Source organism: Hemiscyllium ocellatum, chromosome 48 (assembly GCF_020745735.1).
Source record: "Hemiscyllium ocellatum isolate sHemOce1 chromosome 48, sHemOce1.pat.X.cur, whole genome shotgun sequence".
Taxonomy (NCBI): domain Eukaryota; kingdom Metazoa; phylum Chordata; class Chondrichthyes; order Orectolobiformes; family Hemiscylliidae; genus Hemiscyllium; species Hemiscyllium ocellatum.
Window position 1 is genome coordinate 7,050,469 of NC_083448.1, and position 23,200 is coordinate 7,073,668.

A 23,200-nucleotide genomic window follows, 5' to 3' on the forward strand; every position below is an offset into this window, starting at 1 on the left:
TAAAAGTACATCAGCTTCATTCTTGCCCCTGAATGATGTGGATTTTCTGTTTTTATTTTGCCTGGACTATACCTGACTCCAAATTCACTCTACAGCATTGAGTGTAAGTGCTATCAGGACGTGCAGTCTCGAAGTGAAATCCATCCCTTCCTTGCGACCTCTTGGAATATCTGGCTTTTGTTCCTCCTCTCCCTTCTTTCTGTTAGATTTCAGCCCTCCTTTCCTGAACAGTGTCTTGTTGAGCTATTTGCAAAGGGGACTGTTCATTTCCCCTTGACATGTGGCAGCCCAGACGCAGTAGATTGGTGAGAGATTCGTGAGTGAGCGTTGTCCCCTCGGTCACTGTTCTCAGGTTAACACGGAGAGTCTGCGGATAGGCCCTCGGGAGCGGGCGAAATCGCTGGGGCCAGCTCCGCAAACTGCCGCCCACCGCAGAACCCCCCCCAAAACGGCGGTGGGATTGAGGCTGAACCGGAGGCTTTACCGATCTGTGTTGACATCTTGACCGGTGGAGCTTTCATTTAGGAACGCTGCTCGATCACTGTTACACCCAACACAGTGTTTACTGCTGGATGTCAGAAGACAAACACAGAATACAGAGTGAACGAAAGACTGGCCTTTAGACTAAACAATGAAAACTGCAACGTCGTTTCAAGCATCATATTCACAAAACAAAGAGCATGAATAAGGAGCCCTCAGCCCAGCTGTTGCAGTTACTGAATCATTGCACTGTCAATGTCGAACTAAATATAGACTTAAAATCAAAAGGTCCTTTGCTCTCAGTGAAAGCTTCGGTTACTGTTGGTACAGAGCTTCTTTTGCATAGTCCATATTACTGCTCCTGTGTTGAGTGTTCGGTACTGCCTGAGGGGGTGTCTCCCTGCGCAGGGTTCCGGAGACAGAGCCATGGTGGGGGTTGTCCTGCCGCAGTCTGAAGGAGGCCCATTGCCGAGGGCTTGAATGGCTCTGCGTCGGGAGAGCTCTGTCAGTGCACTCAGATGAATGCAGGCCTTCCTTATGGAATGAAGGGTAGAGAGAGTCATGGGAGGATGGCATTGGATGATCCGGCTCCTGAAAGGAGGCAGCGGTATCGTGGGAACCTCACTGGACCCATGATCCAGAACTCCTGGCTCACATTCTGGAGACCGGGATCCAAATCCCACCTTGACAGACAGAGAAACTTGGAAGTCTATCCAGAACTAAAAACAACGGCGACCGTGAATCGTTGTGAAATCCAATCTGATTCACTCATGTCCCCTTCAGAAGGAAATCTGCCTTCCTTGCCTGGTCTGACCTGGTACAGACCCTCAGCAATGTGGCTGACTCTTAAGTGGACAGTTAAGTAGGGGCAATTAATGCTGGTCTGGCCAGCGAAACCCATATACCAGACCATGAATTTGCGTGCACTGGATGGATCATATTTCAGCACCAAAACAATGGAAGCAGCATTGCTGGGGCATTACTGACCCACTGTACCTCACACTCACCTGGATATATTCCAAAATTTACGTCAGCCTAATGCAGTTTTGACAGTGAAATCCCCCAGCAATCAAATTAGAGCTCCCGAAACCATTTTCCCACACTCCCAAAATACTCTTACTCAAAGCTCAAAGTTGGTTTGGTTGTAACAAGGTTTACCATGCAGGATAGTGCTGGAGACTGGAGTCAAAAAAGTGTGGCGCTGATAAAGCACAGCAGGTCAGGCCGCATCCGAGGAGCAGGAATATCGAGCATAAGCTCTTCATCAGGAATATGGCGGGGGGCAAGGGTGCTGAGAGATAAATGGGAACTGGGGCAGGGCTAGGGGGTAGGTAGCTGGAAACGCAATAGGTAGATGAAGGGTGATGGTGATAGGTTGGAGTGGAGGGTGGAGCGGATAGGTGGGAAGGAAGATGGATGGGTAGGAGGGTGGTGCCGAGTTGGAGGGTTGGAACTGGGATAAGGTGGGGAGAGGGGAGATGAGGAAACTGGTGAAATCGACATTGATCCCATGTGGTTGGAGGGTCCCAAGGTGAGGCACTCTTCCTCCAGGTGTAGGGTGGCTAGAATTTGGTGATGGAGAAGGCTCAAGACTTGCATGTGTGGGGGTTGGAATGCTCAGTCATAGGACGGTGGGGTTGTTTCGTGTATGTGTGTCCCCGAGATATTCTGTGAGACATTCTGCATGTTGGCGTCCTGTCTCCCCAGTGTAGAGGAGACCATATCAGGAGCAACAGCCACAGTTGATGATGTGTGTGGAGGTGCAGGAAAATCTCTGTCAGATGGAGAAGGATCCTTTGGGGCCTTGGATGGAGTTGAGGGGGGAGGTGCGGACGCAGGTTTTACACCTCTTACAGTGGCAAAGGAAGGTGCTGGCTGGGTTGGTGAGGGGGTGGGGGAGCATGGACTAACTAGGGAGTCATAGAGGGAATGGTCTCTGTGGAATGCTGATGGGGTGGGGAGGGAAATATATCTCTGGTGGTGGGGTCTGATTGGTGGAAATTGCGGAGGATAGTGCGTTGTATCGGGAGGTTGGTGGGATGGAAGGTGAGGACTCGGTGGGGTTCTGTTCTTGTTGCAGTTGGAGGGGTGGGGTGGGGTTAAAGGGCGGAGGTGCGGGAAGTGGAGGAGACATGCTGGAGGGCATTGTTGACCACGTGAGAGGGGTAATTGTGGTCCTTGAAGACGGAGGCCATCTGAAATGTTCTGGATTGGAATTGGTCCTCCTGGAAGCAGATGCCGCAGAAATGTAGGATTTGGGAGTAAGGGATAACGTTTTGCAGGAGGGGGTGTGGGAGGAGGTGTAGTCCAGGTAATTGTGGGGGTCGATGGGTTTGAAGTTGATGTCCAGCTTGAGTCGGTCACTGGAAATGGAGATGGAGAGGTCCAGGAAGGGGAGCGAGGTGTCTGAGATGGTCCAGGTGACCTTGAGGTTGGAGGTGGAAGGTGTTCATGAAGTTGATGAACTGTTCAACCTCCTCATGGGAACACGAGGTGATGCCGACACAGTCATCAATGTAGCAGAGGAAAAGGTGGGGAATGGTGCCGGTGTAACTGCGGGAGATGGACTGTTCCATGTACCCGACAAAGAGACTGGCATAGCTGGGGCCCATGCGGGTGCCCAAGACTATCCCTTTGGTCTGGAGGAAGTGGGAGGAGTCAAAGGAGAAATTATTGAGGGCAAGGGCCAGTTACCAATCAAATGAGTGTGTTGGTGGAAGGGGACTGGTTGGGTCGGCGGGAGAGGAAGAAACGGAGGGCTTGGAGGCCCAGGTCATGGCAGACGGAGGTGTACAGGGACTTGGATGTACATGGTGAAGATGAGGCACTGGGGGCCGGGTAACCCAAAGTCAAGGAGGACGTGGATGGGGTGGGTGATGTCCCAAATGTATGTGGAGAGATCCTGGACCAAGGGGGACAGGACGATGTCAAGGTATGCGGAGATACGTTTGGTGGGGCAGGAGCAGGCTGAGATGACGAGGGCAGTCAGGTTTGTGAGTTTTGGGTGAGGTAGAACCGGGAGGGGGTGCGGGATCCCAGGTCTGTGAGGTTGGAGGCTCTGGGTGGGAGATCCCCTGAGGTGATGAGGTTGTGGATGGTCTGGGAGATGATAAGTCTGGTGATGGGAAGTGAGGTTGTGTTCAATGGGGCTGTAGGAGGAGGTGTCCGTGAGTTGGCATTGAGCTTCAGCGGTGCAGAGGTCAGTGCGCCAAACTCCCACTGTGTTCCCTTTGTCCACTGGTTAAGTGGTGAAGTTAGGTTGGAATGGAGGGAGTGGAGTGGGTGAGAGGGGTGGACAGGTTGAGGCGGTCACTATCACAGTGGCAGTTGAAGATGAAGAGATCGAGGGCGGGTAACAGACCAACATGGGGTGTCCAGGTGGATGGAGTGTGTTGGAAGGGGAGAAGGGGTGGGTGGAAGTCCTGATGGAAAATGTAAGCACAGAGGCGGAGGCAACGGAAGAAACGTTCGATGTCATGATGCGTGTCGAATTCATTGATCCGGCAGTGTTTGGCGGTGGGCCCCCTCCACCACCGCCAAATCCGAGCCACCCTACACCTGGAGGAAGAATGCCTCAGCTTCCGCCTTGGGATCCTCCAATTGCACGGGATCAACGTGGACTTCACCAGTTTCCTCATCTCCCTCCCCCCTAGCTTATCCCAGATTCAACCCTCCAACTCTGCACCACCCTCTTGCACCGTCCTACCTATCCATCTACCTTCCCACCTATCCGCTCCACCCTCCACTCTGACCAATCACCAACAGCCCCTACCTCCATCTACCTATTGCGTTCCCAGCTAACTCCCCCCACAGCCCATTTATCTCTTAGTACCCTTGGGCCCCCCTACATTCCTAATAAAGAGTCTGTGTTTGAACCCTCGACTCTCCTGCTCCTCGCATGCTGTCTGACCGGCTGTGCTTTTCCAGCGCCACACTTTTTGACCAAGGTTTACCACAGGACAGATGGCAGTGTGGAATTCAGACAATAAACATATCACCGTGATTTTGTTGAATCATGGATCAGATAGAGGAGCTGAGTGGTCCAGTTCTACCCCTACTAGAACCAAATTTGGTAACTCTATTCCAAATCACCCAAGCAATAATGACCATACTTTCAGTTGCCTTGCCCCTGATATTAAGATGTAGAGATAAAGATCAGCATTCCATTTGCCTTTTTAATTAGTTTCTGCATTGTCAATGACATTTCAATGATCTGTATATCTGGACCCGTAAATTATGCCGTTATGCTGCATGGAAACAGGCCCTTCGATCCAACTCGTCCACACCAACCAGGTTCCCAAACTAAACTTGTCCCTGCGCTTGGCCTATATTCCTCCAACCCTTTCCTATTCATGAACTTATCCAAATGTCGCAACTGGACCTTCATCCACCACTTTCTCTGGCAGTTCATTCCATAAATGAGCCACTCTCTGTGGAAAAAAAAGTTGCCCTCCATCTTTTTAAATCTTTCCCCTCCGCACCTTAACAATAGTCTTCCTGTTTTGACCTACCACCCTAGGGCAATGATGCTTACTCCTCACCTTATCCCATGACCCTCATGATTTTATAAACCTCTATAAGGTCACCCCTTAACCTCCTCCACTCCAGTGAGAAAAGTCCCAGTCTTTTCTGTCGATTCTTATGACTCAACCTTCCATTCCCAGCAACACCCTGGTTAAACTTCTCTGAATCCTGTCCAGCTTCGCATTATCCTTCCCATAACGGGGTGACCAGAACTGGACGCAAAACTCCAGAACAGGTCTCACCCTCATTCTGTCCAACCTCAACATGACCTTCCCAACTCCAATACTCAACGGTCTGAGAAATGACGGCAAGTGTGTGAAATGTCTTTTTAACCAATTGAATTGAGCTTATTGTCACGTGTACCAAGGCCCAGTGAAAAGCTTTGTCTAATGAGCAATACAGGCAGATCGCAGAGTTAAGTAGCACCGATAAGTAAATGATAGGTAAACAGTGGCAAAAACACAGGGTCAGGCGAATGTTAAGAGTTTGTGAGTCTATTCAGTATTCTAACAACAGTAGGGTAGAAACTGATGTGAAACCGGCTGGTGCGTGTGTTCAGGCTTCTGTACCTTCGCCCCGATGGTAGAGGTTGCCAGGGTGGGACATTTAAGAATGCTGGCGGCCTTTCCTTGACAGCGGGGCCTGGTCGATGGATTGTACAGATGAGAGCCTGCTTACCAAAAGTCAGAAAGTTTGCCGCTGGAAAAGCACAGCAGGTCAGGCAGCACCCAAGGAGCAGGAGAGTCATTGGGTTCATGCCCGAAATGTTGATTCTCCTGCCCCTCGAATGCTGCCTGACCTGCTGGGCTTTTCCAGCGTCACACTTTTCAACTCCGAGCATCTGCAGTCCTCACTTTCTCCTGATGGTGCATATTTCTAAGAAAGATGTACCTGAAGGCCAAGGTATCTTGTCTTCCACAACGCTATTCTTTAGATTTCCACTGTTTCTAACTTCTCACCATACACTCTGCTCTGTAGGTCCGAAGTGGATAATATTGCCAACATTACCAACTGTTCCGGATTAATCTCTGACTCTCCGAGCGCAGATTAATTCTCTCCCTCAAAATTGCTTCCAACTGTTTCCCACCCGTGGAGATCAGACTGACCGACCTCGAGTTTCTTGGCTATATCCCTCCCTGCCAATCCATTTGCCAACAATGCCACAGTTTTGGCCATTTACTTCATCTTTGTAACTTTACGCTATTTGGTATCATGGAATATATTAGGGGAAACTTAAAACGGAAATTAAGAGAGTATAAAGAGGCGTGAAAACATAATAGCAAGCAAAATAATGGAAAATTCCAAGTTATTTTCTAAATACATTAAGGGTGCATGGATAATTAGGGAGAGTCGGGCCCATTAGGATCACAGTGGTTAGCTATGTGCAGCTAAAAGATGTAGTTAGGATTTTAAATGAATACTTTTTATTGCTGTTCATGTGTCAGAGGGAAAATGTGAGTACAGAAATCAGGGAAAAGGACTGTGATGAACTGAAAGAAATTGGCCTGGACAGAGAGGAGGCACTGAGTGGTTCAGCAGGCTTGAGAAAGATAAATCTCCAGGGCCAGATGGTATGTAACACAGGCTGTTGAGTGACTCAAGGGAGGAAATAGCAAGGGTACTGGCAAAAATTTTCCGTTCCTCTCTGGTCACAGGAGAGGTGCCAGAGGACCGGAGGATGCCCAATGTGGTGTTGTCATTTAAGAAAGTAGGAAGGGATATAACCAGGAAACTCAAGGTCCGTCAGTCTGACCTCCATGGGTGGGAAACAGTTGGAAGCAATTCTGAGGGAGAGCCAGAGATTAATCTGGAACAGTCAGCACGGCATTGTGAAAAGGAAAGGTGATTCCTGACCGACTTGATTGAAGTTTTCGGAGGTGACCAGCTGTGTGGGGGAGGGCAGTGCTTTTGATGTCAATGACTTGGCCTTCAGCAGGGGTTTCGATCAGGTCCCGCATGGGAGACTGACCCGTCCAATCCATTGAAATGTGGCTGATTGGATTCACAATCAGTTGAGTGACAGGAAGTAGCGGGTGATGATCAAGGGGTGGACTTTGTGACTGGAAGCCTGTGCCTAGCGGGGCTCTGCAGAGATCACTGTTTGGACCTTTTGTTTGTGATTTATATAAATGATTTAGAATTGAGTGTAGGTGGGTCGATCAGTAAGTTCGTGGATGGTGCGAAAATTGTTCGGGTGGGAAATAGTGAGGAGGACAACCTTCGATTACAGGAACATGGCAAATGGAATTCAATCTGGATAAGTACAAGGTGATGCACTGAGGCAGGACAGACATCATGACTGGAAGGACTCTGGGAAGAACCAGGGATCAGAGGGACCTTGGTGTGCAGGTCCCATCGGTCTCTTCAGGTGTCCAAAGAGGTGGATAATGTAGTTAAGAACGTATATTAACCAAGGCAGAGAGTTGAAGAGCTGCAAAATGATGTTGTAACTGTGAAAGGTTGGTTCGGCCCCAGCTAGAGTATGGTGTGTGGTTCTGGCATCACATGACAGGAGGGATGTGATTACACTGGAGTGGGTGCAGAGGAAGATTTCCCAGGATATTATCTGGGCTGGAGAGCTTGTTATTGAAGAGAGATTGGACAAACTGGGGTTGTTCTCCTTGGACCAGTGGCCATTGGCTCAGGTGAGGGGACATGATTGAGATGGATAAAATCATGATGGGCAGAGAGAAGATAGATTGGAAGCTACTTTTCCCCTTGGTGGTAGGAACCTGGCCTTTCAGGGTGGGAGAGGCAGGAGCACTCATCACGTTGAGGAATCATTTGGATGTGCACTTGTAATATGGGTCAAGTGCTGGGAAATGGGGATTGGAATAGTGAAGTGGTTTTGATTGGCATAGATTCAATGGGCAGAAGGGGCTTTTTCTGTGCTTCTGAGTGACATAAAACCAGCTAGAATACAGACTGTGTTTCAGTCAGAAATGTGCATTGTTACCAGTATCTGAAAGAGAACTCCTTGTTGATGGGCAGGTCCACGTTCAGTAAGATGTCTGCCTTAAAAACTTCATCATTTACCAGAAATGTTTTTGGGATGAGGGATTCTTGTGAAAAAAAGTTCAGTTGGAGAAGCTGGGGTTGCCAAAGGACATTGTGGGGGGAGTTTGATCAAGTTACGAGAATATGCCAAGTTGAGATCCGACAGGGAAAGAAAGGTGAACAGTGAAGAAGGTTACCTCAGAATACAACAGGATCTTGATCAGATGGCCCAATGGGCCGAGGACTGGCAGATGAAGTTTAATTGAGATAAATGCAAGGTGCTCCATTTTGGTAGGACAGATCAGGCAGGACTTACACACTTAATGGTAAGGTCCTGGGGAGTGTTACTGAATAAGAGACCTTGGAGTGCAGGTTCACAGTTCCTTGAAAGTGGAGTTGTAGGGAGACAGGATAGTGAAGAAGATGATTGGTACACTCGCCTTGACTGGTCAGTGCATTGAGTATAGGAGTGCGATGTCATGTTGCGGCTGTTCTTGGTTAGTCCACTTTTGGTAGCATAAACACATTGAGCTGAATGGCTCCCTTCTGGGGTGGAAGGATTCTATTTCCCATGCAGAGATTACCCAGCCTGTTATTCACTGACAACATTTTCTGTTCTTGTGACACACACACACACACACACACACACACACACACACGCTCTCTCTCTCTCTCTCACACACACACACTCTCTCTTTCTCTCACACAGACGCACACAAAAAGACACATACATTCTCCCACACACAGACACTCTCGCACACACACAAAAAACGGACACAGGCGTGCGCACACACTCTCTCTCTCTCTCTCTGTCTCTCAAACACACACAAACAGACACACAGTCACATGCACACACACACAAAAAGACACAAACACTCTCACACACAGGCACTCACACACATACACAAAAAACAGACAGACAGATAGACAGACTCTCTCTCTCTCACACACACACACACACACAAACACACACACTCTCTCTCACACACACTCGCACACGCACACACGCACCCTCTCTCTCACGCACACTCTCTCTCACACACTCTCTCTCTCTCACACTCTCTCTCTCTCACACACACTCTCTTACACACACACACACTCTCTCTCTCCCTTTCACACACACACGCACACGCTCTCTCACACACACTCTCTCTCTCACACACTCTCTCGCACACACACACTCTCTCACACACACACACACTCTCTCACACATATTCTCTCTCTCTCACAGCACACACTCTCACGCGCACACACACGCACACGCTCTCTCACACACAAACACTCTATCACATATATTCTCTCTCTCTCACACACACACTCTCTCATGCACGCACACACACACACACTCTCTCTCACAGACACTCTCTCTCACACACACTCTCTCTCTCACACTCTCTCACACACACACACACTCTCTCACACATATTCTCTCTCTCTCACAGCACACACTCTCACGCACACACACACGCACACGCTATCTCACACACAAACACTCTATCACATATATTCTCTCTCTCTCTCACACACACACACACACACACACACACACTCTCTCTCTCTCTCTCTCTCCTACGCAAAACGCAAATAAACGCCTCACTGCCAGCTGATGGAGCCACAGGATGAGAGAAATATTGAGAAAAAGATCAGGACATACAGAGAAAGAGATGAGAGAAGAAGGTTTTCATGGACTGAATTGTCTCCTCCTACAATTCCTTGCAGTGTCTTGCTACTGTCCTGTCTCCTGTGTTGCCTGTGTGACTTTCAGCGAAAAGCAAGACATAGCAAAGAGTTATCAGGGAACAAGTGTTCCTGTGCACAGCTCCACATTGCAGGCTGTTCCATTTGCACTCCAACCTAATGAACCTTTCAAAGTAACTTTAACCGGATCTCAAGCTGGGCCTGATGAAGGTGTCAGACCTGTGCGTTGGCGAAGTGCTCCTTGACCCCAGCCCAGTTTCACCCTGCATATTCCAGCCCGCAGCTGCCCTCATCCAGAACATGAAAGCCAACATTGAGATTGATTTTCCCACATGCCACCTTCTTCCCAGGAAAATGTGGGACTTGGCGGAGTAATTAAGTAACGATTTTACCAACAAAGGGGTTTTCTGCAGCGAGACTGAGAATGGCAGAGTCATTTGTGACATGTTCAGCCAATTGAGTCCTTGCCAGTTCTATACTGAACAATCCAGTCAGTCCCATTCACTCACTTGGTGTCTGTCACCTTGCAAGTTTATTTCCCTTAAGTGTCTCTCCTACCTTCTTTGGGAACCATTCATGATTTCCATTACCTCTGTGAACAGTGGATTCCACGTCATTTTCACTTGGAGTCAGAGAGATGTATAGCATGGAAACACGCCCTTTGGTCCAATTCATCCATGCCCAATTTTAAATTAATCTAGACCCATTTGCCAGCACCCGGCCCATATCCCTCCAAACCCTTCCTATTCATATACCCATCCAGATGCCTTTTAAATGTTGCAATTGTACCAGCCTCCACCACTTCCTCTGGCAGCTCATTCCATACCCGTACCACCCGCTGTGTGAAAAAGTTTCCCCTCAGGTTCCGATTAAATCTTTCCCCTCTCACCTTAAACCAATGCCATCTAGTTCTGGACTCCCCACCTGAGGGAAAAGACCTTTGTTACGTACCCTATCCATGATTTTATAAACCTCTACAAATCTCAGCCTCTGACGCTCCAGGGAAAACAGACCCAGCCTGTTCGGCCTCTCCCTATCGCTCAAACCTGGCAATCTCTTCATAAATCTTTTCTGAACCCTTTCAAGTCTGACAACATCACTCGCTGCATAAAGTGATGTTCATAATCTCTCCATATCTCCTGCCCAAAACTCTGCATTCCCCCAAGTACAATTGGCGAATGGAAAGACCTTTCCTTGTCTCCCTGACCCAAGCCTGTCATAACCTTGTACACCGCTCTCAAATCCCCCGGGAGAGAACCTGGAAAGGCGGAGAGCTTCAGGGAGTGAATTCCAGAGCTTGTGATCGAGTTTAATGATTGATGGAGTGAATAAAAATTAAAATGCACAAGAAACTAGAATTTGAGAAGGGGCAATGCTATGGAGGGTCTTGGAAGGCAAAGATAAGGATTTTAAATCAGACGCAAGGCTGGGCCAAGAACTGTCAGTCAGAGCTGTTGGGTAATTTTGATCAAAATTATGGGATGTTTCCAACGCAGACTTTTATCTCAGTCCAAAAGTAGGTTACTCGCTGACGCACTTTCAACAGAATTTGCAAACAGTTTTGGCTTTGTGAATCAAAAGTCAGAAGCATGTGTGCTGCTCCATCGTCCATGTAGCTGAGTCAGTGCAGATACATCCAACATGAATGTCAAGTTTGATATGAACTTTGGGGATTACAGTAGGAACAGATGGGAGTTTAAAGTCTGGCATCACTCTTCAGGAGTTCCTGGGAGTAAGCAATTCTTGAATCAGCCCATCCTCCAACTTGGAACAAAAATCATTTCACTGAAATAACCAAATAGGGAATCCCATCAACAAATTTATCGCTGGAGTGTTATCACTGGATGAGCTGGATATAAATCAGATCTCATCACTCATTGTATGTTCACTATTAATGACACTCGGGGAACTTTGGTTAATTGAGTCCAGCAGTCAGATCCTTTACATTTATTGAACAGTTCTGATGAATGACATTAGTTTGAGTGCTCCAGAGAAGTGTTTCCTGGTCTCAGCACGACTGGGTACACTTGCCCTTCTGTTGCACTGGGAGACGGGTAACTCCTGGGTGACCAACACAGCCGAAATGTCTTAATCTGTACCAGCAACCAGCTCAGATGTTAGGCTGCAGCTCCTGAACTGGAGAACTAGCCGTGTCAAGTGTCACAAAGTGTCTGTCAGCTCTGTAGATTTTCAGCTATCCTCAGTGACTGGAACATGCAAACAGCTTCCTCTCACTTGCCTCCAAACGGCTGAAATGGAGGGCCAAGGGGGAATCTTTGGGATTTGCAGAAAGCCAACAAATATTCATCATTTGTTGCAAAGATTACTTAACAGTAATCGGAGCTTCAGTTTAACGACATAGAGTGATTTTCCTGGACGACAGACTCCAGATGTGATCTTTCTTTGCCCAGTGAACGTTGGAAAGCGAGCACTTGGTTCCTGGAAACATTTAACAGCGGGATTAGATCCCACCCCAGCAATGCAGGACTTGGGAAAACCTGCCTCAGGGAATGCAGTGCTGGTGTCAGCACCCAGACACAGCCTTTGCCTGCATATGGGAATGACTTCAATGCCATTATCCCTGTCTAAACTGAGGGACATCAGTGTTTCAAAGTGTTTTTATGCTCAGCGTTGAGGGATAAATATTAGTAAGGATACTGGAGGGAAGGGCATGACTTTCTGAATACTGCCATTGGATCTTTGCCAGTCACCACCTTGGGTAGCGTTGTCAGGGCAGGCAGGGTCTCAGTTTAATACCTCTTCTGAAAGACAGTACCGCTGTCAGTGCAGCACTCCCTCAGCACTGCACTGCGCTTGTGATTCAGGGGCACGATCAGAGTGGCGCTGGAAAAGCGCGGCAGGTCAGGCAGCATCAGAGGAACAGGAACATCGACGTTTCAGGCAAAAGCCCTTCATCAGATTAAAAGCTGTAGCCAGAACTTGACCCTGCTCACTGCTGCTTCTGAACAATGTTTCTGAATTCCAGTTTATATGCCGTTCTTCCTAGTATCTCGTCATTTATCAAATATGCTGCAGGAAGCTGGGTAATTGGGAAAGGGTTGGACTGTTCAAAAAACTCCGATGGTAACAGCAATCTTATCAAACTGGATCTGTGATTCATGAGTGCACTATCTGATGGGAAAAGATCAAATGAGAATAGACACTGTGAAAACCCAAAACTATATTTCAGTGTATGCATGCGGAAAACACATTTGGTTTGGTTTTAGTCTGTGGGTTCTTGACTTGGCACTCAAACTTCTTGGCTCCGGGAGTCAGGAATGACAGCACAGTTGAGGAATTAAGAGTCACACATAAACAAATTTTCAAAGCATCTGAGCCAGTCTTGACCTTAAATGGAGAGTGACAGCAGCATTCACAATGTGCGTTTGTCAGGCCCAAGAGGCCGTGCTGTTGGATTCGGAAAGGCTGAGTGAGATAGATTTTTGATCGCAAAGGGAGTCAAGGGTTATGGGGAGCGCATACAAATGGATGAGACGAAAACAAGGTCAGCCGTGATCTTCCCCAATGTTGGGTCAGCTAGAAGGGCCCGATCCTGTTCCAGTTGAGTTTCTCGGACGACCAGGGATGGAAATTTGGCTGATAAAGAAACGACTCCAACAATTCCAGTCCTATATCTGCTTTACAGAGTCAGATAACATGGAAACAGACCCTTTGGCCCAGCCAGTCCGTGCTGAACATAATCCCAAACTAAACTAAGTCCCACCTGCCTGCCCCCGCGAAACCTTTCCTCTTCATGGGACCCATCCAAATGCCTTTTAAATGTTAAAAATCACACAACACCAGGTGATAGTCCAACAGGTTTATTTGGAAGCACTAGCTTTCGGAGCGTTGCCTGTTCATCAGGCGCCTCCACATCACGGCTACCATCATGGCTCTTAAATATTGTAATTGTACTGACATCCACCAGTTGCTCAGCACATTCATTCCACACGGGAACCACCCTCTGTGCATAAAAAAAAATTGCCCCTCATGACTTTGTAAAATCTTTCTCATCTTGCAATAAAAATGCACCCTCGAGTCTTGAAATCCCTCATCCCAGGGGAAAGGAAACTGCTGTTCACTGTCTCAATACCTCTCATAATTTTATAAGCATCTATCATATTGCCTTTCAACCTCCTATGTTCCAGGAGAAAAAAACTCCCAACTCTCCACCCTCATATCTCAATGTTGGAGTACAAGTCTCTCAGACAGTGGATAAGGGTTGCCTGAATTGGGTTCGCACTGAGCAGTTTGAGCGGGCGTGAACGGCTATAGCAGAGAAGGAGGATGTGCAACTTTTAGAGTAGAGATAGTGGCACCTCAAGTAAAGGGGGACTCGATCAGTCAGTGGTAAAGTGTGGGGGCAGCCAGATTATGTCAACACAGAGGCAGCTTCAAATGATTCACTGCAGATGTGCAATTCTACTCCTAAAACCTTCAGTCAAGATACTTGAAGAAATTTGGCACAAACGTGAATGTAAGACTTGGTATGTGGTCCAATCACGCAGTACCCAGTGGTTTGGACAACTTTGGCACATGCCCTGACACAGACTTTAGTGCCACGTGCCAATTTCTTCCTTACGACAAAGCAATTGGCAGAATCGCACCGATCTGCGATGTCAAACTCACCTGATCAGCCAGTTCAAAAAGAGAGAGCCATACTTTTACTCCTGGTTTCTGATCTGCTGGCTCAAGGGCAATTAAACTCTAACTGCCCTCATGATATTTAAAACTTCTAAGATCCTAAAAGATATACCCTTACCGTTGCAGCAGACCATAGTGTTATGTGGTGGGTGTTGCAGAGATAGTATCGTCCTGAGCCATCGCATTGACAAATTGCCAGTGATCTCAGGGCCAGTCATGTGAGAGTCATTGCCTCAAAGGGGTGCTTTGCAATGTCAGCCATAACTTTCGGGGCCCTCAATGTCCAGCCTCTCTTTCCTGCTCGCGGTCAGTACAAATAATCCATCAATGAAGCCACAGCTTGTCCACGGAGGAGACAGAAGGGTTGGAGAGACTTCTTTTTTTTAAAAAAAAACCCCATTGTGAATTGCTTGGGGTCATCACAGTGCTTAAAGGAACGCATTATTCTCAGACTTCAGCTCTGGGCCGTAACTTGCCATTCGAGAGATCGCAATCAGTCAGAGCCCTGCTTACCCCATCAATAAACAACAGGCTGAGCTGTTCTCTCTGGGGAATGGGAGAGTGGAGAACGTTTCCGATTGCTGCACAATTATGATGTGCATTCCAAGATTGAGATCTTTTCTGACGTGACATTGAATGGGGCGTTGTGCCGGGCATCAGAGAGAAGGATGATTTATTGCAGACCCTGGTTTTGAGACCCCTTTTGATTTGTTTTTCCCTCTCTTTCTCTTCCTTGTTCTGCTCCCTCACCTCCCAAATGAAGCTTGATGCCAGGGGCCCTCCTGAATCCTCAGCGAAACGGGCCTACTCGGTCCATGGTTCCCTGCCAATCATGATTAGCTCGAGATGAGGTTTCCCTATGCTCTTGAAGACACAGAGAGTTGAAGCGATCAAGGCAAGACAAAAACTCGATCCAAGCCTGAGAAACAGAAAGCCGCCCAGATCTAAACCTGTCTGATTAGATACGATTCTCTACAGTATGGAAACAGGCCCTTTGGCCCAACAAGTCAACACTGACCCTCCAAAGAGTAACCCAGATCCATTTCCCTGCCCTATCTTTACCCCTGACTAATGCACCTAACACTATGGGCAATTTACCGTTGCCAATTCACCTGGCGTGCACATCTTTGGATTGTGGGAGGAACCTGGAGCAAATTCGCGCAGATACGGGGAAGAATGTGGAGACACCACACGGCCCGTCGCCCAAGACCGGGATCGAACCCGAGTCCCTGGCGCGTGAGGCAGCAGGGCTAACCACTGAGCCACCGTGCCGCCCCGAGGTGGAGATAGACTTGACATGAAAGACTGCTGACCTTTCACTTGAAGAGCAAACGGTTGAAAAGGAGGAAGGTGGGAAAGAGAGCAAGGAGGGATGGAACAAGTGTAAGTTGGAAGACAGGAGGGATTAAATGACAAGAGAGTTGGTTGTGGAGGCCCAAAGAAATTGGCGATGAGGCAAGGAAGAGAACGGTCAAGAGGTGGCCTACAGCAGGTGGCAAGGGTAGGGTGATGGATATTTCCAAGCAACATAACCATGAACAAAATGGGAGCACAGAGATCTTCAAAGGAAAGGAAACAAAATGGGGAAGAGCGAAGTTGAGATTGTCGTCCGCAGTTGTTGAACTCAAATGCGGCTGGAATACTGCAATGTGCACAATCAGAAACAAAGGACTTTTCTTGATTCAGTCTAGGAATGGCGGGGTTGCTGGCTGGGCCCAGCATTTGTTGGCCCATCCCTAATTGCCCTTGAGAAGATGGTGGTGAACCGCCTTCTTGAACTGCTGCAATCCATGTGCTGTAAGTTGACCCACGGCGCTGTGAGGGAGGGAATCCCAGGATTTTGACCCAGTGAAAGAACGGTGATGTATTTTCAAGTCAGGTGGTGTGGTGTTTGGAAGGGAACTTGGAGGGGTCGATTCCCGGGTATCTGCTCCCCTTGTCCTTCTCGGTGACAGTAGTCCTGGGATTTGGAAGGTGTTGTCTGAGGAGCCTTGGGGAGTTGCTGTAGTGTGTCTTGTAGATGGTACCCACTGCTGCTACTGAGTGTCATGATGGAGGTAGTGGGGGTTTGTGGGTATGGGGACACTCAAGCGGGGGGCTGCTTTGTCCCTGGATGGTGTCGAGCTTCTCGAGTGTTGTCGGAGCTGCCCCCACCATCCAGGGCAAGTGGGGAGTATTCCCTCACACTCCTGATATGTACTGTGCAGATGGTGGACATGCTCTGGGGAGTCAGGAGATGAGTGCCTTGCTGCAGCATTCCCGAGCCTCTGACCTGCTCTTGTAGCCATTATGTTCGTGCGGTGAGTCCAGTTGAATTTCTGGTCAATGGTAATCCCCCCGGAGGTTAATGGTGGAGGATTCAGTGACGGTAACACCATTGAATATCAAAGGACAGTGGTAAGGTTGTCTGTGTGTTTGTGACAACGACCTGATGAAGGAGCAGTGCTCCAAAGGCTCGTGCTTCCAACTAAACCTGTTGGACTATAACTTGGTGCTGTGTGATTTTTAACTTTGTGCACCCCAGTCCAACACCGGCATCTCCACCTCATGCTCCACCAACTGCATTTTATGATGAGGATATAGGTCCAGGTTGGAAAGGGAACGGTTAGGGCATGGGAAAATGTCGGTTCACCTCCCCTGTCTTCCATCCCATTATAGACCTTGCCTTGTTTGATTTCCTCTCCTCCCCACTTCCCTGACCCCAGTGCTCGCTTCAGACCTGTTTCTCTGTTCTGAAGAGTTAACTCCATACCCCCTCCATACTGCCAGAGGATTGCGAGCATTGGCTTTCTTTAGAATTCCCAGCCCCCAAAGATCAGTCAAAGCCAAATATTGAACTGATCCAATCCTTGTCTGTATAATATTTGGAGAACCCAAGAGCACTTAGAGAAAACCTTTAGTGTTCAGATAACGCACACCCATCAGTAATGGGACTGATGCTGCTCAGGGTCCTGTGCTCGTTTCTTATCTCACACAGCCTTTGATGGCTTGCCCAGTTTGACCAACTTGGCAATCAGCAAATTGTTGTGGGGCAGAAATGATGTGTGTTTAGTTCCAGCCAAACAGGGATACAGGAAATCAATTGAGCGAATCTCATTCCAATATTTGCCAACCTGCAGCAGGTTCCCTGGCTCCATGCCTGTCAGTCGCCTTCCATTACTCTTGGTCATACACTGTTTAGGTAGAGAGGTCAGACTGCAAATACAAAGGCAGTCTGTCACTTGTAGAGCGCAAAGATTTAATCGAGCCACAAACTCATCGTCGAGAGAAAGTCACGGAACAGCTTCGTGTCATGGTTAGAGCAGAGGAAGATGTCATTCAGCCTACTGTGACCAAGCAGGAACCCTGTAAGATTATCCCAGCCAGTCCCACGCCCTGACCTTCTCTTCAGGAAACTGGGAATTCTTTCTCTTTAGGTAATGATCCAATTCCGTTTTGAAATCCTCAGTGAACCTGCCTCCAACACTCTCGAAGAGAATGCATTCCAGATCCTGACCACTGGCTTTGTGAAATTAGGTTTTCCTTGTCACCTTGAGCCAGTCTTGGTTCTTGGCCCTTCCGCCAATGGGATTCGGTCTCTCCATTCACCCTTGCCACACCACGCAATACAGTGAGCATCTCAATTAAATCTCCTGTCGATGGTGAACGGACCCAGTATCGTTCCACATAACCACCCTTGGAACCACTCATATGGATCTTTGCTGTCTCTTCTATATTATCTTCACATGCTTCTGAAGGTGTGGTCCCCCCAACTGGACACAATACTCCCTTTGAGGCTGAACCAGTGTCAAAGGTTTGTCATAACTTTGATCTTTATTCCTCTGTTTCTGAGAGCAGGGGTCTTGAATGGCTCAGATAAGGAGCAATTTTATTGGTTCAGGATATTTATTCATCTCAAATGGAAGAAAAGAATATCACAGCGAATGCTTCCATCTGACAGAGCTTGGAATGAGCAAATCATGGAACAAACACTGTCTTATCACAAAGTACCTCAGTCACCATTGCCTTGACCTTCAAGCACATACAGACACACACACAGACACATACAGATACGGGGACACACACACGCGCACACACAGACACACACACACAAACACAGACACACACATAGACACACACGCAGACATGCACACACACACTAACACACACAGATACAGACACACGCATGCGCACACACAGACACACGCACAAACACAGACACACACATAGACACACATACGCAGACATGCACACACACACAGATACAGACACACACACACGCCACACAGACACACACACACAGAGACACACACATAGACACACACACAGACATGTGCACACACACACGAACACACACAGATACAGACACACACAAACACGCACACACACGCACAGATGCACACACACACACACACACGCGCGCACACTCACACTGACAGACACACACACCCACACACACATTCTCCGTCTCTCTCACACACACACACTCTCTCTTACACACTGACAGACACACACACAGATACAGACACATGCACACTCACACTAACAGACACACCCACACAGACGCACACACACACATGCACGCACGCACTCTCTCCCTCTCTTTCTCTCTGTTTCACACATACACACACACACACAAATACAGACACACACCCAAATACAGACACACACACATACACGCACTCACACTCACACTGACAGACACATGCACGCACACACTCTCTCCCTCGCTTTCTCTCTCTCTCTCACGCACACACACTCTCTCTTACACACACACAGACACACACAGTAAATCCATTAATCATCCTGCAATATCTTAGAGAATGAGTTAAGCTTGAAGTGAAATAATTGTGGGCCAGATTAATCTTTATATCGACTGGGAAAGCTCAATCAGGAAAAGCAGTTTGGAGGTCAGTTCACAGAACACTTTCAAGACGGTTGACAAGAACGATATTTCAAAAGACCAATTAGAGAACAAGTTGCTTTGCTTTAATTCTCTGCCTTCATACAGGGTTAATTTGTAATCTTCCAGTCAGCTACCTCTGGGAAGAGTGATCATAATACAAAAGAAATTCACGCTGAGTTTGTGAGTGAAGTGTTTAAATCCGAATCAGTTTTTAAACAGTAAAGTCTAAATATAAGGGGCTGTGTAGCTAAGGAGTTTGGAAAAATGGAAGTGGCCTCAGGTGAATACTTAAATGAGAGATTTATTGTTTGCAACAAATTTCTTGATTTTTTTTTGGAAAGGATACAAAGGCATTGGAGAGAGGGTACACAAGAGATCTATAAGAAAGATTTCAGGGATTGAGGACTTCGGTTATGATGATAGGTTGGAGAGATTAGTGTTGTTTTCTTTCAAGAAGAGAAGGCTGAGAATTCTGATTTTAACATCGTGAGGGTCTGGATAGAGTAAATGGGGAGAAACTGTTCCCACTCGTGAAAGGATTGCAAATGAGAGAACACAGTTACTGGCGAAAGAAGCGAACGTGAGGTGGGAAAAATCTTTTTCCCACCGGGCGGGGCTATGGCCTCGATTGGAGGATCAATAAGTGCATTCAGAAGGGAGTTAGACTGTGATTTGAAAAGGAATTGTGTTACAGGGAGAATGCAGGAGAACAGCAATCAGTGAAGTGCAAACTCAGAGACCTGATGCCAACACGATGGGCTGAATGATTTCCCATTGTATTCAAAAATCTCCCGTTTTTGAAAGTTGTAACTTTTGAGGGTTGATGAAGCGGAATCTATGTATATTTGGAGTATCCAAAGCCATTGAATGAGGTATTATATGGATGTTGTGACAAAAGACGAGGGTGGACTGTAACAACTGGGATATCTCATGGAGCAGGGGACTGATGTGAAACATTTAAGCTCATGGACGATACAAAATGGGAATGTAAGCTGTGAGGGGTATGTAAAGTGATTGGAAAATGAAATGGCACGAGCTGCATAATTTGAGGAAATGCAGAATTGGTTGGAAGAAGAGCCAAAGCTGAATGTTTCTCCAAAAGGCGAGAGACTGAGAAATGTGGATATTCAGAGGATCAGATTAGATTAGATTATTTACAGTGTGGAAACAGACCCTTCGGCCCAACAAGTCCTCACCGCCCCGCCAAAGCGCAACCCACCCATACCCCTACATTTACCTCACACTATGGGCAATTTAGCATGGCCAATTCACCTGACCTGCACATCTTTGGACTGTGGGGAGGAAACCGGAGCACCCAGAGGAAACCCACGCAGACACGGGGAGAACGTGCAAACTCCACACAGTCAGTCGCCTGAGTCGGGAATTGAACCCGGGTCTCAGGCTCTGTGAGGCAGCTGTGCCACCGTGCCGCCCATATTTGGATCACATAATATTCACATATGGATGCAGCATGCAGTTAGGAAGGTAGATGATGTATTAGTTTTTACAGAATCCCGACACAACAGAAGCAGGCCATTTGGCCTTTTGAGTCCACACATACTCTCCATAGATCATCCCATCCAGATCCACTCCCCCCATCCCTGCATTTCCCATTGGCTGGTCCACCTAGTCTGCACATCCTTGGACATTATGGGCAACTTAGCATGGTCAACCTGCACCCCTTTGGTCTGTGGAGAGAAACCGGAGCACCCGGACAAACCCATGCAGACGTGGGGAGATTGTGCAAACCGTCTCCCCTGGGTGGGATCGAACCTGGGTCCCTGGTGCTGTGAGGCAGCACTGCTAACCACTGAGCTTCCCCTTTATTGCAAGGAGACTGGAATATGAGTAAGAAGGTCTTGCTGCACTGTGAGGGAACCTGCACTGAAAACATTGTGAACAGCTTTGGATTCCTTACCCGAGGAAGGATATTCCTGCCTCAGTGGAAGTTCTCCAGTTTGGAGTTTTCCTCTGAAGGGGAATTGGGTCTACATGCACAGAGAATGAGAATTGATCGACTTGAAAAGTGAAACATTTCTCAATGATTTCACAGGCCATATCTTTGAGAGTGTGCGTCCTTTGCTTGGAGAATCTCAAACTCGGAGACACCATCTCAGAACGCAGGATCAACAGTTCGGGACTGAAATGAGTCGAAATGATTCAGAATTAGGAATCCCAGGATTTCTTTGTGCCCCACCCCACAACGACATTTGGATGCTCAGTCATTGAGTATGTTCGAGACTTCAAAGCAATCTGAGGTTTAGGCAAGAAAGCAGAGTCATAGAGATGTGCAACACGGAAACAGACCCTTCGGTCCAACCCGCCCATGCTGACCAGATATCCCAACCCAATCTAGTCCCACCTGCCAGCATCCGGCCCATATCCCTCAAACCCTTCCTATTCATATACCCATCCAGATGCCTTTTAAATGTTGCAATTGTACCAGCCTCCACCACTTCCTCTGGCAGCTCATTCCATTCACATACCATCCTCTACGTGAAAAAATTGCCCCTTAGGTCTCCTTTATATCTTTCCCCTCTCATCCTAAACCTATGCCCCTCTAGTTCTGGACTCCCCCACCCCAGGGAAAATATTTTATCTGCTTGCCCTGTCCATGCCCCCCTCATGATTTTCTGAACCTCTGTTAGGTCACCCCTCAGCCTCCGACGCTCCAGGGAAAACAGCCCCCGTCTATTCAATCCCTCCCTACAGCTCCAATCCTCCAACCTCGGTAATATCCTTGTAAATCTTTTCTGAACCCTTTCAGCGAAAAATCCTGGTTTGTTGAGTGGCAGTGAAGGCTGGCGGAGCCAAATGGTCAAATCCTGCTCCGATTCAAGATGCCCTTGTAACACAGGTCTCAGAAACAGTGCAACACACTGCACCACCAACACACACTACACCACCAACACACACTACACCACCAACATGCATTACATTCCAAGATTTTCTTTGCATTGGAAATAACATTTGTAGTGTGAACTGGCCTGAAAATAATATTCTTCACTAAGCTTACTCCTGTCAGCCTGAAGAGATTAATCTCCACAGCGTTTCGAGTATCAAAACATTGCGGGTTTGGTCTGCGCTTCCAAATCAGTCTGGATTTACTGTAAGTCATTGGAACCGAATACTGTAAAGGCACTCAGCAGCCCAGATTTTTAATTACAGTTTCAGACGAGAAGTTTTGGCCGAATTAAATCTCACCATTCTGTGACAGTTGAAAGATCGAGGCAGGAAAGTAGGATTTACCTTTTTGATTGTTCATTGTGGATGGCTGGATCTAACACCAGAGGATTCCTTCTTCATGTCCCATCGCTGCTGCTCCTGAGCTCTGCTCTGCAGCGCGATCCTTTCTTTGTCTTTCGGCTGCGTTGAGTCTGCAAACTATTACAGTGCTCAGCACGACCCAAACTGGACACTATATCAACAACTCAGCTTCTGAAACAGGAAGCCGGTCTCTCAGCTCCCTCGCACAGCACCATCTGCTGCCCTGGGAGGGTCCAACAGATCGGGCTGGTGACAAGACTAGTCTCTGGGGTAGGATTGTTCCCTGGTAACCGATGAGGGACAGTAATCAGTCCCCTCCACCTTGTGGACACCTTTCTACACGTCAGTGAATTTATTCTTGCCCAAGGTCTGTTTCTCTCTCCTTCCTTTTCTCATAAATAGAATGTTTTTTTTCTGCTCACAAGCACCGTAAACCACACTAATTATCTTAACGATACAGCTAAAAGGACTCAGCTTGCCCAACGCAGAATGAAGTGATCTAACACAGTGTGTAATCCAGTAAAACGAACCTTTATAAAATTACATCAATGAAAAGCAATCGCTATCAAGTGTAATCTTGCATGTTTTCAATCACTGGGACTTGCCAACAGTTGAGGGTCAGTAAATAGTGTCAGGGTTTAGGTCACAGTGGTGCTGGAAAAGCACAGCAGGTCAGGCAGCATCATCAGGAATAGGGCTTTTGCC

At 47.6% G+C, this 23,200-nt stretch overlaps 1 protein-coding gene across 1 annotated transcript in view; it reads right to left on the bottom strand.

Moving 5' to 3' along the window:
• The window catches only part of si:dkey-220o5.5 (actin filament-associated protein 1-like 2), a 74,533-nt gene extending 51,868 nt beyond the window's left edge, over nucleotides 1-22,665 (bottom strand). The window contains exon 1 of the mRNA XM_060856349.1: nucleotides 22,478-22,665. Coding sequence (XP_060712332.1) covers nucleotides 22,478-22,493 — 16 coding nt within the window. The 5' untranslated portion in view covers nucleotides 22,494-22,665. The remainder of the gene's footprint in view (nucleotides 1-22,477) is intronic.
• Nucleotides 22,666-23,200: the final 535 nt, after the last annotated feature.